At 42.4% G+C, this 18,140-nt stretch overlaps 1 protein-coding gene across 2 annotated transcripts; it reads right to left on the reverse strand.

Moving 5' to 3' along the window:
- Positions 1-582: 582 nt before the first annotated feature.
- On the reverse strand, positions 583-17,909 carry NBR1 (NBR1 autophagy cargo receptor). 2 transcript variants are annotated; one of them, XM_065698883.1, is made up of 21 exons: positions 17,729-17,909; positions 15,760-15,822; positions 14,500-14,518; positions 14,098-14,120; positions 13,356-13,571; positions 12,744-12,818; positions 11,417-11,634; positions 10,185-10,349; positions 9,503-9,709; positions 8,680-8,839; positions 7,896-8,183; positions 7,321-7,473; positions 6,814-6,889; positions 6,393-6,503; positions 5,727-5,915; positions 5,474-5,608; positions 4,861-5,218; positions 4,501-4,592; positions 3,880-3,958; positions 3,191-3,296; positions 583-2,840 (listed from the first exon to the last, which is right to left on the reverse strand). In XM_065698883.1, exons 1-21 carry the CDS (start codon positions 17,885-17,887, stop codon positions 2,667-2,669), a joined length of 3,066 nt encoding a protein of 1,021 aa, XP_065554955.1. In that variant the 5' UTR covers positions 17,888-17,909; the 3' UTR covers positions 583-2,666. The 2 variants fall into 2 exon arrangements, with proteins under 2 accessions (XP_065554955.1, XP_065554954.1); XM_065698882.1 differs by having other exon boundaries at positions 583-2,843.
- Between the last annotated feature and the right edge of the window lie 231 nt (positions 17,910-18,140).

The raw sequence follows: 18,140 nt of genomic DNA on the forward strand, positions 1-18,140 counted from the left end.
TCCAGCACCTCCACGTCCCCCTTGTGCTCCTGCCCCAGAGCTGGATCAGGGCTGCAGGGGGGGTCTCCCCAGAGCGCAGCAGAGAATTCCCCTCCCTGAGCTGCTGCTCAGGCTCTGGGGGTGCGGCCCAGCACACCGGGGGGGTCTCGGCTCAAGAGTACAGTGAAGCCGGGTCATGGGGAGCTTCTCCTCACCCAACACCCCCAAGTCCTTCGCCTCCGGGCTGCTCCATCCACTCACCCCGAGCCTGTGCTTGTGTTTGTCTCAATCCAGGGGCAGGACCCTGCTGAACTTGATGTGGTCCATTCCTTCTGCTCACAGCTCTGTGTCTTCCCTTAATGCCTTCTCCCACCAAGCCTCCCATTTCCCCTCCATGCCCAGATACCTGCTGATTAAGAAGCTGCTCCATCACTGAGTGGTACAGCAGCCCCAGCCAGAGCACTCGGGCCAGCATCCCCACCTGGGACAAGCCCACAGGCCAAGAGGGCTGGCGTAAGGGCAAGAGGAAAAGGGGGTCTCTGCCCCTGCTCCCCCTCACCATGGTTGACATTGAAGGCGCTCACCCCAAATAAGATACAGAGGTCACATCTGCACTACAGAATATATTATAAATTATACCATGCATCCATTAACAAAATATACAAAGCCAACAGAGAGATCTCTATCTTAAGCCTGAGCATTCATTATCTAAACCCTACTAAAAATTAACATATGGGAAAACAGCATTTCACACTTCACATTTCACTCCGCCATGAAATGCTCCTCCCCAAATGCTGTAGTGCTTCATTCATTTACGGAACACTTCAACAGGCCAAGTATGAAGGTACACACAGAAAGAGCACATGTCCTGCTGGGCACTCCAGATCAAAGCAGATAACCACTCCACGCTCCAAAACATCATCAGCTACTGCTCTTCCTCCACATCCTTCCTCCTCCTCGTTCTTGAGTAGGCAGCAAACAGTATGCGTAAGTGCAGGTGAGAAAAACACCAGTAGTTCCAAGTTACAGAATGATCTTTACCTGGTCCCAGCAGACAGTTGTACTGGTGTACAGAGATGGGAAACACTGCAAAATAGTTCTACTGTATTTCAAAATAAACATTTAAGAGTATCTCCCCCACAATCTATAAAAATAGGTTTAAAACAAAAATGGTATGATACATTTTATTTTCTTCACTTATTTTAATCATCTCTTATCTCTAAGGGTATTATGTCTTTTAAAAACTTGCTACTACTGATCACCTGGTCAGCCACAATCCTGATAGTGCTTCAGCTACAGTGTGACAGAACAGGAACATCTTGATTTGAAGTAGCAGTAATATAAAGTAGTTTAGGATCAATGGTCTTTTCCTGCAGCAAGGAAAAGTCTGCTTAAAAGCAAGAATGTAGCCAGCACTGCTGTCACCTCCAGAGGGACCAGACTTGAGGAGCTACCTCCAGGTAGGCCACTGCACAGCAGTGTATGTTGCTGGTCTCCCGTGATGCTTCAGAATCGAATCTCTCAACACATTTAGAAGAGTTCCAAATTAAATATGGCTTTTAAACCAAAAATCTTGTGAGCAAAATGGATCCTACAGACACATCTGTGGAAACACAGGAGCACCTAGAACCACCACAGGATACCGCACCCATAAAACTGCTTTGGTTAATGCCTTGCTCCAACTGAAACACAAGTCACACAGTCCCTGCCTCAAGCACTCTTCCCATTCCTAAACATCACCAGAATTTGTACTCCAGTTCAGCTCTGGGTTTCTATGCTTTCATTAATTCTTCTCATGTGGTATCAAACACGAGAGGTTTGCACTACCCTGAAAGAAAGACTTAACATTTCTACAACAAGCCTGTAAAAGATTCTTCCAAATGCCTTTCCTTCCCTTACATTCCACTTTAACAAAACATTTTATGTAAGCTGTATTTTCCCCTAAGAGATATGCTTTGTGCTATCAGTACTAAAGCTGGTTCGATTGCTGCTGGTAAATTCACTCTCCTGCTTCATGCTGCTACGTTCTGGTATTCTTAGTTTAACAGTGATTCCACTTTCAGACCTTTTCAGAAGTTGTTTGATGCTTTAAGATGGCTTTTGTGTCTGAGCAACCTTGTTCTCTAGAAATCATTTGTAAGGTTTAAGTCTGTCACATTACTATCATGCACTGGACAAATCAATTACTACATCGTATCAGAAGGAACAACTTGCTAGTTGTGGGCATCTCTTGTAAATTAGGCAAGACTACATTGTACAGCAGCATTTTATACTGGTTGCTAGTCCAAAGCTTGTTAAAAGTCAGCAAAACAAGTTTCCAGCTGCCTAAAAGAAAAACATCTTATATGTGATAAGAGGGGAAGTTCTCATCCAGGTGGAAGTTTAAGGAATTCTACAGGGTTCCCTGATAGAAGGATTTGGTATGAAATTAGACTTACAAAGCTACTCATGAGGTCTAACTGTGAGGTCCAAATCAAAGGTGAAATTCTGGTCTCCAATTCCTAAGATGCTGTGACAAGCACTGTTTGACATTTCCATGAGAAAAACAGAAAGTCAAAAGCCCAAAGAAAAGCCAAAGTTGTAGTCACAGCTCCAAAGAGAACACAGCTGAGGCACCGCCTGCTACTGCTGTGGTGTTCTGGGAGAGTTTATTCAATGAAGACGACTCTTCCCTCCACCAGGAAGGTTCAGCACCTACCACTGTACCAGTCACTGTTCCCGAGCTGAAGCAATTCAGTTACCACTTGAACCATGTTATTGTTGTGTTTCTTCAGCAGTCGGAGGTTTAGCTGCCTGTCACAGAACCCCATCTCACACAGACTGGAAAGAAGAGTGGCAGTTTGCTCTTCTGTAGCTGCAGACTGCTGGAAACAAAAGGAAGATAAGCTATAAAACGAGAGTTTTTCCCATTTGAAGCATTATTCTGGAATATAATTAAAGCACAGAGATCCTGTTGTCCACAATTAAGCTGTTAACTTGCAAAAACATGAATTACTACTCTTCCATGAGGCTGCAAGAGACATGGTCCCCATAGTATGGATTTCCCTGCCTCGTCATGAAGCAGCATATTTCAAAAGGATGCCACCGAGCTGAACATTCTACTGTTGCATGAAGTCCTATATACAATCTCAATACATTTATGAAACATACACCTATAATTTTAAGGTTGGCATTCTATGAAACCCCCCTAGCACACAGGAAAGATATTTACGTGTTCTATAGTGGGTGGTCCAGCAAACAATGCTTTGTAGGCAGAAGCAGCAACCGACAAAGCACCTTTAACAAGTTCTCCTGCAATGCTGCTTCCTTGAGGGTATCTGCCGAGAAAGAAATCAGCCATTACTTCAGGGTCAATAAAGTATGTGTTTCATGTGAAATGCAAGGCTCTTCCCTGTTGTTGTGCCAATGGAGATTTAGTTCTTTGGGAGCAGAAAACCTATGATCCAGAGGAATTACTGCTGTCTGGGAACTGACCTATATGACACACCCATTCAGGTCAGAGTAGCTTCAAGTTACTTAATACTCCGCCCAGCGTTTTCTCTTACTCCTCCAGTGTCAGTATCTTCAGGTGCTTAACAGAGGTGATATATGAAATCTCCATTTTAAGAATCCCAAGATATTTCACAAAAAAATCCAGATTTCTAGGAGAGTTCAGCTTGACCTCTTCATACACTTCTACCTGCCACCTCTACATCCTTTACCCTCGTGTCTAAGTAGACACCAAGATCTTACGACAATACAGTATTCTGTAATTCAGCATATGCTTCCTTAAAGAAGTGAGGCCTTTCTGGAAAACATTAAGTGAAACCTGTCAGCCAGTATTTTTAACTAGGTGCCTAATTTAGCAAATTTAGCAGGTCTTAGTTTAAAACAGCATTTGTGAAGTCACAGCTTCATTACCTTGGGTATTCTGAGCACTTCCGTTTACTAGCTAGAAATCCAGAAGATCCTGGTCCATGACTGTCTTCACCACTGGGTTCTGGAAGAGGAAGAAGCAAGTATCATTATCAACATGTCCAGTAAGTGTGAAGCCGAAGAGACAATATGCAGATAAATGGAAAGGAGTGGTATTCAATCCAAAATTAACACTTTAACATTTAGTTATCCAGATTTTAACTGAATTCTCACTGCAGTCAAAACAAGCAAAAGTTTCAGAAGTCACTTGCCTGGTAAGTTGGTGGGCGTTTACTTCAACATGAGACAAACCTGAGCTCTCAGTGACTGTAACAGCAGCTTAAATATACAGCTCATTAGTCCCAGAACAAGCTAGTTTTCCAGGTATCTACAAACACTTCCAAGTCCCATCCTACCATTTCTTTCCATTTCTTCACTGATCCAAACCCAATTCTTTCTCTATTCAAATCTTCTACATAGTAAATTTTCAGCAGCCAGAGGAAAAAAAACCTATCATTACATGGTAGATTTTTGCTCTCAAGAATAACAAGGTACCCAATGCAATACTTGGCATAAGGAATACATGATAACAACAGGCTGCATCTTTCATAAAAGCACTGTCAGTACCTTCTCTTATTTGATTATGAGTGGAGGAGAGATTCTCTGAAGCTGGTAGGTTTGGTTCTTGGAAGATATGATCCTGAGGAGATGCAAGATTCCTGAAAACATAAGGAAAAAAAAAATTGCTTTTACTACTTTCATTCTACATGTAGACAGGCAGAAAAGTCAAGATCAACAGACAAAAGAAGTTTCCCATGCCTCTTGCACCCCCCTCAGCAGTGAGTACAGGCTATGTAAAAAGATGCAGGATTTATCTCCAGTACAAGATAAAATATTTGTTACAACTATTTCTGTTTGGACACTCAAGCACAACACCTGCAGACTCTACAGCAACATAACCATTTTGTTCTTGTCCAAGAAGCATACCTTTGTGTCTGGGTTAAGGTGTCTGCAGCCTCTGGGGTTAATGGTTCGGCAGCCAGTGTTTGTAAGGTTATCAACATATCAGTGACACTGTGGATCTGCGGCTGGCTTCCCCCTTCTGGATTCTCTGCTCCTGTTTCAGGTTCTCCTGTCTTCTCCAAACTGGGTTGGGAAAGAGCTGAACTATACATAGACTCCCCTAAAGGACGGCTGGTGTCAAAGCATTCAGGAAGAATAATGATATAATCCTCTGATGAAGCAGAGGAGCCCTGACTTTGAATATCATCCTTATCTTCAACATCATCAGAATTGCAAGTGTCACTACAGGGGCCTGCTCTCTCATCAGGTAGTGGTAGGTCCCCTAACAGAGGAAAGAAAAATAAAGAAAGAAAGTAGAATATTAACAATTGTCCATTTTGTACGGCTAGCACAAGGTCAGTATTGTCCTGGAAATTTCACTCATCTTTTTAAGCAGCAGTTAAACCAGCTGCTTGTACCAAGTACTGACACCCATTTCCTGATGTCCTAGAACAGCGTCAGATGGTTTTATATCTTATTTTCTTTTGTTTAGCTCTTTTTACAGCTTTATCTTAAAAATCAAACCTATTTTGCTTACCACGGTCATTTTCCGTCATTGCCTCCGACTGATGAGTCTTTGCTTCCTTTTTGAAAGTGGAATTAGCTTTGATCCCAGAAGATTCTTCATTTATTGTATTACAACTGAAGGTGTCTTGCAGTGTTTGTGAAGAGTCTAATAAAACAAGCAAGAAAAACAAAGCAGTATCACCACCTGCACTGCAGAGCCATTTGCAGCCAATAGCTGACTGCACAACAGTAAAGCCACAGAAGGCATCAGAGACAGAACTTACTTTGGAGAACTTTCTTCTTTTGGGGGGGCTTATGGTCAGGTGCAGCATCCAGGGTTAGGGAACGAATGACAGTTTCACACACAAACTGAGTTCCACTCATGTCTTCCTCCCCTTCCTCCTGATTCAATGGATGTTCAGCTTTTGCTTTCACCAGACAAGCATCTGCAGGAAAGCAGGCTTCTCTCACTCCTTCCAAAGGGAAACAACAGGTTATCCTAATACCACTTCAAGGCAATGTTAAGTCCAAGAAGGATTTTTTAGGCTCAGCAAGGCTAACACTGATCCTGTGTTAGTGATTTTCAAAAGCCAAAAGATTTTGGAATTCAGTTCAAGTTGAATGTGAAAGTGATTGAGAAGCATGGGGGCTACACACAGCACGTTTGAGTATAACCTACTCTATACAGGGCAAACTGTTCATTCTCCCAGCAATTCTAGTGGTTAGACAAATGAAGGGAAACATTTGTATTTCTGAATTCTACATATATCATGCTCCAACTTCTACAATCAGAGAACAGCATCAGACCACAGGTTTATCAGGCGAAAAACTGCTTTGGTTTTCCACAGAAAACAGGAGTTGGAGCTCCTTTTAGACACTGTCTGCTGACTGCACACAAGTGACAATATCCTCCTCCCCTCACGTCCAAGCTCCCCGTGACTCCTGCTTACCAGGCACTGGTTTAAATCCACTCCCCTCATTCTCCTCCTCTATCTGACCTAAGCCAGGCTTCTCCATCAAGGGGCTATCATGTGGCAAAGGGGACATGCAGGGAGTCATGTCTGAAAAACAAAAGTAGTGAAGAGAGTAGGAACCTTCCTTCCTCCAGGTGACAACCTTATAAGAAGCGATCCTTTTTTAGGGAATATTCTTCCAAGACAGAAGAAACTCCGTTATCTTACACAAGATCAGCTAGTGAAGTTAATCACTAACTTTGTAGTACACCAGCACTAGGTGAGCAAAGAAAATAGCAGCCTTCAAGTTCTGGAATCTTATGGTCTTGGGAATGTGAAGCTGAAAACAAGCCAAGACTGAAAACTACAAAGCACAAACTGTCTGTGCTAGACAGCAGACAGACTATGAGAACCTTACCAACAGGAGTATTGTGTGGCACTCGCTCCAACTCCTGCACAATGTTAATGTCCAACAGCTCAAAGGATAACAAGTCCTATGAAAAGAAACACCAGAGTTCTCATCAGCAAACCCTGAATGAAATCTTACGCTGTACTTCCCAGCACCAAATCCCATTAACTTACAGAGAACTCACTTTGTTACTCAGCATGATCTCCAGAGAGCAGTTTTCCTATAACATCCACATCATAGAATGTGGCACACAACCAAGGGGAACAAGAGGCCACTCCCTTGTCAGGGGCCAGAGAAAGACCCCACTGACTCTTAAGTCTGTCCCTTCCACATAGTAAAAGTCCCAAATACCAAGCTAAGAAAGTAGCTCTGCAATATCAAATGCAATATATACTTCCCGAAAATACAGTGGCTCTTTCAGATTTCAGAAGGTTTTTGTTCTTACAGACATTTATATGCCTAGAGATCAAGCCCAAGGTGTTTTGCTTTATCTCTATGCATATTTAAGCACTTTACCTGCGCAGTGAGGAGGTCAACAGATGGGATATAAAATTCTCTCTCACTTGGGAGATTTTTGACCTTTAAAGGAATAGTTGGCAGAGGTATTTCAACCTGCTCCATGATTTCACCCATCACTTGAGCACCTGCTTCTGCCTTAAAGGAAGCATCCTACAAGAAGAAAAAAACAGCGATGTCCCAGACACACCTCACACAACAAATAAAACAGTTACATGAAACAAAGCCTGAATTTTGTGTGTAAGAACACAAGTAACTTGAAAGATATTTTAATCAACTCATTTTAGAGCCAAGAGAACAACATCTAACATAAGAAAATTCTGCAGTGTTTCAGTTCAGTCAAAGAGCTAGACAAATATCTGCAACAGACTGATAACTAATCACGTCTGTCAAAAAGAAATTACATAGAAGTTCTGCTTCTTTTCTATTAAAGATAGAAGTTAGAAGCAAACAGCTAAAAGAATCCTATGGAAATCAATATAGCTAGGGACACCATGCCACTGCACTAAACAAGATACATTGCTCCTTCACCTAGGCAATTCAGAACCACCCCAAACACTGGACGAGCTACTTGCCTTTTTGGTGCTGGAAGCTTTAGCCTTCTGGCAGGAGTCAGGATCCTTCCCATCACTTTCAAGATTTTCAGCAGCTGGGGAAGGATCCACAACAATACTGCACCAGATCCTGGGCCCAAACTGTTCTCCTCTGTGTGACAATCTCCAGTGAGAGGTGTAAGTTCCTTCTATATTAGGAGCGACAAACTCAACTGAAACAGTTCCTACTTGTCCTGAGGGAAGGGATGGCACCAACACATCTTTTTTTTCAGAAGATGCCAAGGTCAGGTTTCCCCACATAAGTTTCAACTGAAACATACAATAGGAAAAGCAAAAGTTAACTTCACAAGCTTCTCTACATACTGGGCAGGAAGGAGCACTCAAAGTTCCTCTTCTGAAAGACCTTGTAGATACTGGCATGGAGAAGAGGGGCTGCTAGTAAACATTCTCACATTAGTCACTATCCCCACAAAGTAAGATTATAGCCCTATTTTTCAACATGAATGCCCTCACTCACAGAAGAAAGGCTTTTTGAAGTCAGAAAAGCAACACGTTGTAAACAAGGTTGAACTGTAACATAACAACACTGGAAAACATGTTCAAGGATGTTAATTGCCTTCTTCCTGTAGCCTGCAGTTGTAAAGAGTATCTAGACAGCTTTTTGTCCCAGAATTTCCAGCTTGTGAATTAAGAGGCCAAATGAAATCCTAAACAGGTTCTGACAGAGAATTCAATTCCTAATGCATGCAAATATTATCTTCAAGAACTATTTTAGTGTTTAGAAGTAATAGCAAAAGCAGGATACCTTTGTGTCTGAGCTCCATTCCACACTGCCAGTATTCTTCATTCGCCAGTGTTTGATAAACTTTGTTCCTGGTTTCAAGTGAGTCCCATCTGGCAAGTTCTCATCCACAAATACTGCACTTAGTGTTGGGACAACTGCTTGGAAGGGTTGAGTAGGACTCCTGGGATTGGGGGAAGAAACAAACAGAAGATACACCAAAACCCCACCAAAATTGAGAAAGCCATTCAGCTATTCCACTGGCTAAGACCAGAGAAGGCCATTTAGCTCAATTCCTCCTGCTATCTCTAGGAGTGTTGCAAAATTCTAACATTGCAGCTACTGTTTTCAGCTGAAGTCTAAACACAGTTTTACAGCTGTATATTCCTAAAACCAAAGGGGATGGGAAATGTAAAAGCTGCTCATGAGCCTCAGCCTAAGAACACAAAACAAGAAACTAAGATTACTGCACATGCACACACACCATGTACTTTATCCAAAGACAATACAGCAGGAAGATAGACTGACAGTAACATTCCTTTACACCATATGCACGTGCCTGGGATATATGTATTCCCAGGCACTCCCCTTGCTCCTAGGTCAGTATCAATATGTATGTTTCTGGTAATACCCACCAGTAGTGGGTATCAGTTGGGCTTTTAATTCTCCTACTCTCCTCCCAGGTAAAACCAGTTAAGAACACTCCACCTTGCCAATTTCACTGAGACAAAATTCTCAGAGGGTCCACTGACAAATAACACTTTCACATAAGCTCCTGCTGTTACTTTAAATAGGTATCATCACAAAAGGTCAGACAGCACAACTACCAGCTACCAACATCTCTTACAGGAAGGTGTTGGGTTGGAGACTCTCAGATTTCACAGTAGGTGAGCCACTTGTTTCCAGTACATGGACAGAGTTCCATAGATGAATCTTCCTATGCAATTTGAGCTGCTTTTTCAGCTCTCGGACCTCTGCTTTTCGCTGTTTCTTCTCTGCTCGTAATCTTTGCTTTTCTGCCTTCAGAAATCTTTTGTCCATCTGTTTCTGGAGCCTGCAGAGAGAATAAGCCACGTTGTTACAATACATTAAGCTGATTAGAATTCAGCTCTAGCCAACACAGCTTTAGCCTCCAAGGGAACACTTCAAGAAATGCCTCATGCTTCTAGACTGGATACCAGATGATTTTAAAATAAAATCTTCATAGTTGCTTGTGAAGGTATTTTGTATGGCTTCAGTGAAAGAAACTTGAAGGCAGATTAGCATATGCTCAAAGCAAAAGCAAGCTCTCAAGAGTTTGCTGCCCACCTACGACAATATTCTGTCTTTTCTACTTTGTTATTAAAAATGCTGTAAGATTCATGACTTAGACCATTTGTAAGTCTACAGCTATTTTCTGCTACTCACAATGAAGTCCCAAGTACAATTTCCATTTCTCATTATCGCTAAATCTACACTAAAAGCTGAACATCAGCCGCACTTAGCTACCAGGATAATCCTGTCAGGTACTAAGAGGTGCCACCATTTACCTAACTTGCTCCATAGTAGTAGGCAGGCGAGGGGAGAACTCTGCAAGGCTGTAATTCTCAGCAACACAGAGCACAGGTCTTCGCAGCTTCAGCAAGACATGATTAGGATCATGTGCATATGTTCCTGCTTCACACTGTTCACAGATATTGTAGGCTGGGCAAAGGCTGCAAAGCAGAAGATGCAGAAAGTTACCAAGATGCAAGGAATTAATGCACAGAAAAAGACAGTGAAGGATAATTAAGCCTTACATTTCTACAGAGCAACAATTCTGTAACATGCTACCATCAGAAGCAGTGCCTGAGGGAAACAGAAGCTGGTTTTCTCACTTATACATCAATATTTGGAGCCATCTGGAATACATAGATCTCTCTTGCTGGCAAAACTGCAACATAGCTCCCACTTCCTTCTTCAATACACATTGAAAAAAATAAATGCTCTCTTTAGCACAAGTGATTAACAATTGTTGCTATGAAGGATAAACCATTCTACTGAAATCCAATGCCAGAAACAGCATCATATTTCTGAAAACACAGAATAAGTCAACCGAAGCATTCAGGGATGCAAAGCAGCTTGGTCCTGCAGGACTGATAAAAAACAGACTGGCATTTCCTGCCAGCAAGGAAAACAAACATCCAAAGAAAACCTCCTACTGGCATTCCATTCACTGCTGCTGCCTAGTCCTAAAGTGCTGACCTCTACGGCAACTGCTTCAATTCAAATAAAACCCTCACTTCTGACACCTCACTTAAGACACTTGTCAGAACCTTTTTTATGCTATTAAACTGACAACAGTGAGATCATTAAAGAGAGACATGACCTGCCTTAGCCTCACTGACTGATGGAACTAGCAGACTATTGTACACTGGTGGATGCTAGTTTTGCCCTTTCTTGTTTGCTTTTCCGTTTAGTCAACTGAACAGAACATTTTCCTTACCATTACTGTACATTATATGCAAAAAAGGTAATGAGTGCCTGAGAATACAGCAAGTGTTATTAAAGTTCTCTCATTGTTAAAACAATCACATTTTCTCAAAACATTATTAGTCTTGTTCTTATGCAGATAAGGTCTAGTCACAACAGAGCACATAAGCTCTTTGAGACGCATATTACATGATATGAGATGTACAGCATGCTGCAGCTCAGAAACCTAGAGATCTACAACAGCAAGACAGCTTCTCAGACTCACTCCCATGTCAGGTTTCCCACACTCCCATCTCTCAGCATATTCTACCTGCACTGGTAACGAACTCCGACGATCCGGGCCTGGCAGTTGCAGCAGGAGATGAGCCAGTCACACTGGTTGCCATCCTCTGACTGGCTCTCTGACACTGGAGGTTCTGCTGTAACAGTGCTCTCCGGAAAATCTGGAGGCTGATTCTGCTGAGCAAGCTTCTCATACAGCTTCTGCTCCAGCTTCTCAACAGTTTCCTTAACTACTTGTTCCCTAAACTGGAAACAAAGTCAGGAATAAAAGCCACCTCTGCAGCTTCAAAAGTTAGATTACACTGTCCCAAGTCTCCCAATACATAAACCATAAAGCAGTTCATAATCCGCTTCCCATCCCCCCAGCACATTCCAGATGAAATTAAACAAGCATCACATTCCTCAAAGGGGATTTGGGTTTTAGAAAATACCAGCCCAGAGCTTTTAATGAGAAAAATTCAGAAATCCTGTACTGCTGCTTACAATATTCAGGTTCTTCCATAGCTTCACACAAAGGGAAGGAAACCAACTGCTGAGACATTAACTCCAACAAGCCCCTCTGGAGTCACTAACATTAGGTCTGGTCCACCAGGGATGTTTTAAATACAGCCACTAAGTCCCCCATCTTTTGTTTGTATAAAAAGGTGGCAAAGGAAGGGAGACTGAGAAAAAAGCTTAAATAAAAATGCACATACTATTGTCTACTGCATCTTTAAGTTTCACGAACTCACTGGCTAATTTATTCTAAGCATTCATATCTAACTGCCTCTCAGTTATGTTTATTAGCTGTTCAAAACAAGTTAACACCCACAGCTTATTAACCTATAGGTTATATTCAATGGTCTCCTCAAAATATTTTCTTAAACTGAACAATCATGAAAAGCAAGGTCATCAAAAGCTCTACTCCAAGTCTAGGAAAACTAAGTATCACCCTACCGAAACTGGTCAAACCAGAGCATCCAACAGCAACACCATATTTCATGTTCTCTCTCATCACAAGCGGAGCTCCTACAGCTACCAGGAACACAACAAGGATTCTATCATGGGAGCCACTTAAACCTACACTTAAAACGATCAAGTGCATAAACCAAACAATTCACTTTGCACAAGAAGTGGCACATATCCAACTCTTTTTAAGGTAACAGCTACATTGTACAGCCATACGGACACCTACCTTCCATTTATCACCACAAAAGCAAAAGGATTAAATGCCTAAATGCCCTTTAAGATTCCTAGTCACAAGTACTGAGAGCAAGTGTGATCAGATGAATAGAGTTTGGCATCACAGGGAACTTTTTTACCCACACCCTCTTATGTATTCCTTTAAGAATACTAAATTGAGAAAATACACTTACTGTTTCCAGGTAGCTAGTAAACCATTCTGGAGGTTTTTCATTTGTTCTTCCTGTTCTACTGTGATTTAACTTTTGCTGGGGAAAGAAAACCCACAAAAATAAGTCACCAACCTCAAGTATGCAAAGCTGCAAAACCCCTCACCCCAGCAAGTCAAACACTTGGGAACAGCTCTTATGTGGCTTTATTAAAAAAAAAGATCAAGTTATTTGGAAAACAGTGGGAAAGCAACACAACAAACCCCTGACATTCTCCTGAGAGATTTCTGCATTGTCAGCATTAAAGTGTAATTTGGCATCAATGCCAAAGAAACCAAGTCAACCAGAAGTTAGCAGATGGCAATCAGGCTTCAGGAGACCAATTGCTTTGTTTATCAAAATACTTTAGAATGGCCAACATGAAAACATCCGTATTTCTAAATGCAGCATCAAAATACCCTGAAGACATTCAAACACTTTCAACAAGCTACAATGGGTGCAGATAGCTGAAAATGAAGACCAGCTTCCAAACTCAGATATTTCATGCATGGGTAAAGATGACAATCAGTCTATAAAGTGACTTACACTTATGAATTCTTTGTTTTAATGCATACATAATTCAGTTCTGCCTCCTACCTGAGTTGCCAGCTCTTCATTTTTTAAGTCTTCCTCTAACCCCTGAGCCAGCACAGAACAGTGCAAAGCAAAGTTCTTCTCATCTTTAAATGGTGCCAATTTTTCTGTTCCATTTTTTTCATGTGGTTGCCGAGAACAAGAATATGAGGCTTCTTTCAGAGAAGAGTTTTCTTCATACACATTCATCTGAAGCTGATTTCCTTGTTTAACTGCAATCTAAATAAACAGTATAGAAAATCACTATATTTACTGCACTTACAACCAACACAGAAAATCCTGTAAAATACAGCACCACACTACACTGGAGAGGTTGGTGAAAGACTTGACACCCAAACCAAAGGAAAATCCAGTGAAATGCCAAGGCCCAGTCAGCTGACGTTTGATATTCTGTTCTGCTTTTCTTAAAGGTTACCAAGATGCTTATTAAAAAGTTGATTATAAGCAAAAGGATGAGAATGCAGATATTAGTGCAGGAATTTTTCACTCTACAATAAAGCTGCTCAGATGAGCAATAAACAACAGACATTCTGCCCGGGAGCTTACAGCAAGTTGTAACTTATGTTTATTTTGAAATTATTAGCAGATTTGAAAGCCCATGAGCAAAGAGCTGACAGCATTAACATAGCGCAGCTGAAATGTAAAGGAAAGCAATTCTTTTGCCTATGCAAAATTAACCAATTCCAATTGCAGATGGAAGAATATGTTGGAAACCAAAATCCAAAGAGTCAAAGAGAGCATTTACCTTCAGAGCTTCCTCGTATTCCTCTAAAGAAAAAAAGGAAAGAAATGTGAATTTTCCCTGTCTCAAGCAGCATATAAGTTTAGCACACAGTATTTAGGGACCCCTATATTAAGGAGCATCTCCCATACCTTGTGTAAACCCTTTTAGTAGTGCTACTGGAAATTGTACATACACCAACAAGCAAACGTATTCTAGCAGCCCAGAGATTTTACATTCCATTAATTCAGTCATTTACAATTTGGTCCTATGGATTGGAACCTCCTTCTCTCAGGAAGGATTTGATGCCTAAGCATACACAAACTCCAGAAATCAAACAAGAAGCCTTCTCAACTGCTTCTCCAGAAACATCAACAACAGTTGGGGTCTGGTTACCAATTTCAATCCAGTAAAGTAGCAGCTCACCTTTGCTGTTCACAGAGACCTGCAAAAAGAAATAACAGTAATAGACATGAATGTACTTCTACAGTTCTCTGAACATTACCATGCTTTCAGAATAAATGTACCCACTCCTTCAGATATTTGTTACTGATGCCACCTTTAATCATTCATCAACGCTGTGGTGTTCTGGAGCAGAACATGCTCTTCATTAGATCTGTGCACTAAGAAAGAGCTCTGCACCTACTAGCAGTCAGAACAAGCGTGATCTCATCTACTGGCAGTAAGCTGGCACTGGTACTGCTATACAAGTACGCAGAGGGGGGACCCATTTACTTTTAATGCCCAACTGTAAAGTGTTTCATGATTTAGATACAAGCCCAACCCATCATCTACAGGTGCTCATTTATCCATTCTGCACACAGAAGTTACGAATACCAGAAGCTATTTAATCACTACAGCATTGCATGATTCACCCTATCGGTATTTTAAAAACATTTTTTGACAGATGCATCTATATCTTTATATAGATACAGGCTGGAAAACAAGGGGACAACCTTTCCCTGAAGTGCTGCTGGAAGTATCTTGACATTTACCCTTAGGGGGAAAAGAAATAAAAATACAGATCCCATCTCTGCAATTTAGTAAAGCTGCAAACCAAGTAATGGAACACAGAGTTTACAACAGTTACATTCTGTTCCAGAGCTACAATCTTCTTTAGATAACCAGAAAGAATATGAAAGGGTGAGGTTATGCCAAGCAGGAAGTTACTGAACAGAGACAACCAGAAGTAACCAATTTGTTTTCTGAGTCAGTAATCTGCTTGGAGATTACAGCATTTGCATAAAACAAGCAGAGGATTTGAGTACACCAGATCACTGAGCTGAACATATGCTTATGACGGGGGACCTACATTTTTCTGAGGCAAGAACACAGATTGAAAAGACAGGAGTTTCCCATGGCTGTAAGCACAGTTATCACTACTTTATTCTCATCAAATAACAAAGAATTCCCTAACAGAAGCTTTTCTCCTCAGAGCACACAGATTCACTGGCTGTTTCTATGGGATGGAAAACAGAAAGGCATCAGCTTCTGAAAAAGCATTTTAAATAAGTATGCTGCATTATGAGTGAAGCCACAAGACTAACAGACATTTTCTTATCAAAGGGGCAAAAAAACCCCCCACCTCTGATGCATAAGATACATTCCTGAAGGACCCACTACAAATTATCAAGAGGCAGGAAGGTGCACACCAGCACTGGGAGGGCAGAGTGGAAGGTATTTTACCTCATCATTATCCTCATCAATGTATTTGATCTGAATGTTGTCCAGGTCAAATGAAACTTTAACCTGTAAGGAAAAAGGAGGACAAAACCACAGTGAGACACAATGAGATAGGACTACAGATGTTTTCAGTTAATCATGATTAATACTTTAACCCTCCAATCTCCCTTCAGTTTCTCCAATGAAATAAATACTGTCCTATAAAACCCATTCTGGAGCTGAACAACTCCTCCCAATGCCTCCAACCTTGCCTAACTCCTATAATGAAAAGAAAAAGCTTTATTTCTTTCGTGATTCCCCCTTCCCAGTTAATGTTTACCCCAAAATAAACAATAACAACCTTTCCATTCCAACGGGACAAGCTCAGGGTTAGGAACTCAAGCATGCCAAAGGTGCCTAAAGCCAACAATCACATCCTAACTTCTACATTCGAAAGCACCAAGAGGGCAGCTCACACAGGTGATCAGTCTCAAATGAGCCATAAACAAAGGCACTTTTCACCCCCCTATATTGAATAACAGCCTTTGAGGCTCACGTATATCTGGGTATCACTTACCTACCAAGTTGGACTTTTCTCCATGGAAACTTTCTCTGAAAGCCCGATATATCTGAGTCATGTTCTGCTAGCCTGGGCCTCACATAAGAACATCATCAGCCTTAGAAGGCAGCAGATGGTTGAGACCTACATAGCACTTCAATGCCATAGGCTCCACACATTCTGCAATGAACGTGCTACACACAGGTTCTTCCACTAGTACATCCCAAATTAATTCAGGAGTGCAGCAAGAGAAACAACTCAGGTTGTCAAGAAGAAACCATGGTCTGCATCTACATTAGCTAGTACCATAGACTGCTCCCCTGAAACTCAAAGTAAAACCAGAGACTGGGTTATCCCTCAGGAACAAAAGACATTCAATAATGTATTAAAACAGTTTAACTGATTCTACCTTGAAACAGTAATTCACACAGCAAAGTGCAGACAGGTCCATGACAAACATTACTGTCATGGAACACCACACCTTGCACAAACACACCCTCAATCTTAAGAGCAACACTTTGCTTACAGAGCAATTTGGAAGCAGGGCTCTGACCAGTTCAGCCGTTCCTATAGGGTCTATTTGCCAGCGCATATTTTAAACCTGAACTACCACCTCTTCCAGAACAGTGAAATACAGTGAGTGAAGATGATGTGGCTCAAGGTTTGAATGAGTAATTCACAATGCAAGCACTTCCTACAAGGTACACTAGAACATATTAGCTACATACCAAGAACTGAAAGAGAGAAAACAAAACACTGCCAAAATCTCTTAAAATGCAACTTCCCAATTGCTGCACTTTCATTATAACCGAAGGAATTGCATCCTTATTATAAAGGAATCCTTACTATAAAGAAATCATAACCTCAGCCAATACAAGTCTTATTCACTAACACTAGAAATAAAACCAAAGCAATGCTCTTCAAGATACCAAATACATGACACACAAACCTCCATAAGCAACTGCCTATGCACACATGACCCAGTAACAGTTATTTCCAGATTAGCACACACACACAAGGCACCAGGAAGCAAGAAACCAAAAACCTGTCGGTGCCTCAGCACCCAGAGAGCAAACACAACCCTCCGCAAACGGCTCTGTAAGTAACAGAAGGGTGTTATGTTACCAGATCTACTTCCATGAGTAAAAGAACTGGAGTAAGACCGAACTGTACAGGGGGACAATGCCAAGAATCCGTAACTGTGAAGAGCACACAGCTAAAGCCACAGCCCGCAGGGAAAAACCAAGCGACGCATAAAGAGCTTTACCCAAAAAAGGCTCCAAAACACCCCCAAGCATGCAATAAATACAAAAGCCAGTGTTAACGCCAGGAGCAAAAGCACCAGTCTGTGGAATGGGGAACACGGCTCTGGCAGCCGAGAGCGCAGGCGCTGGGACCCCCCCAGCTCGCATGGCTGCGGGCCGGGGCGCTCACCATGGCCTCCACGTCAGCCCACGTCGTGAGCACCGGGTCCGACACGAGGAAGCTGCGGGTGTCGCCGCGGCAGCTGACGCGGAGCTCCACCGGCGGCTCCATGCCGCGCTGCCGGGGCGCCGAGCCACCCGCGGTCCGCCAGCCCGACGACCCTAACATGGCGGCCCGAGAGCGGCCAGCCCCCCGCCCTCCGCGCCACGCTAATGGCTGTTCCTCCTGCCACTCATCCTCCTCGGCACTTTGATTGGCTGAGAAAGGGGAGGGGGCGGGGCCAGGCGCTGCGGGACCACAACAACAAACAGACCCAGGAGCGCACAGCGGGGGGGGGGGGGGGGCGACACGCACTTCCGGGGCGGTGCCGCAGCTCCCACAATGCAGCCCGCCAGCCCCTGCGCACTGGGGCGAAGCACCT

The sequence above is a fragment of the Lathamus discolor genome, chromosome 20 (genome assembly GCF_037157495.1).
Source record: "Lathamus discolor isolate bLatDis1 chromosome 20, bLatDis1.hap1, whole genome shotgun sequence".
In the NCBI taxonomy this organism is placed as follows: Eukaryota; Metazoa; Chordata; class Aves; order Psittaciformes; family Psittacidae; genus Lathamus; species Lathamus discolor.

Coding starts and splice junctions, on each gene's coding strand:
- NBR1 (XM_065698882.1), bottom strand. CDS start 17,887: ATGTTAGGGTCGTCGGGCTGGCGGACCGCGGGTGGCTCGGCGCCCCGG. Junction 11,635..12,743: donor TTACTAGCTACCTGGAAACA/GTAAGTGTATTT, acceptor CTTTGTTTCCAG/TTTAGGGAACAAGTAGTTAA. Junction 8,184..8,679: donor AATGGAGCTCAGACACAAAG/GTATCCTGCTTT, acceptor TGTATGTTTCAG/TTGAAACTTATGTGGGGAAA.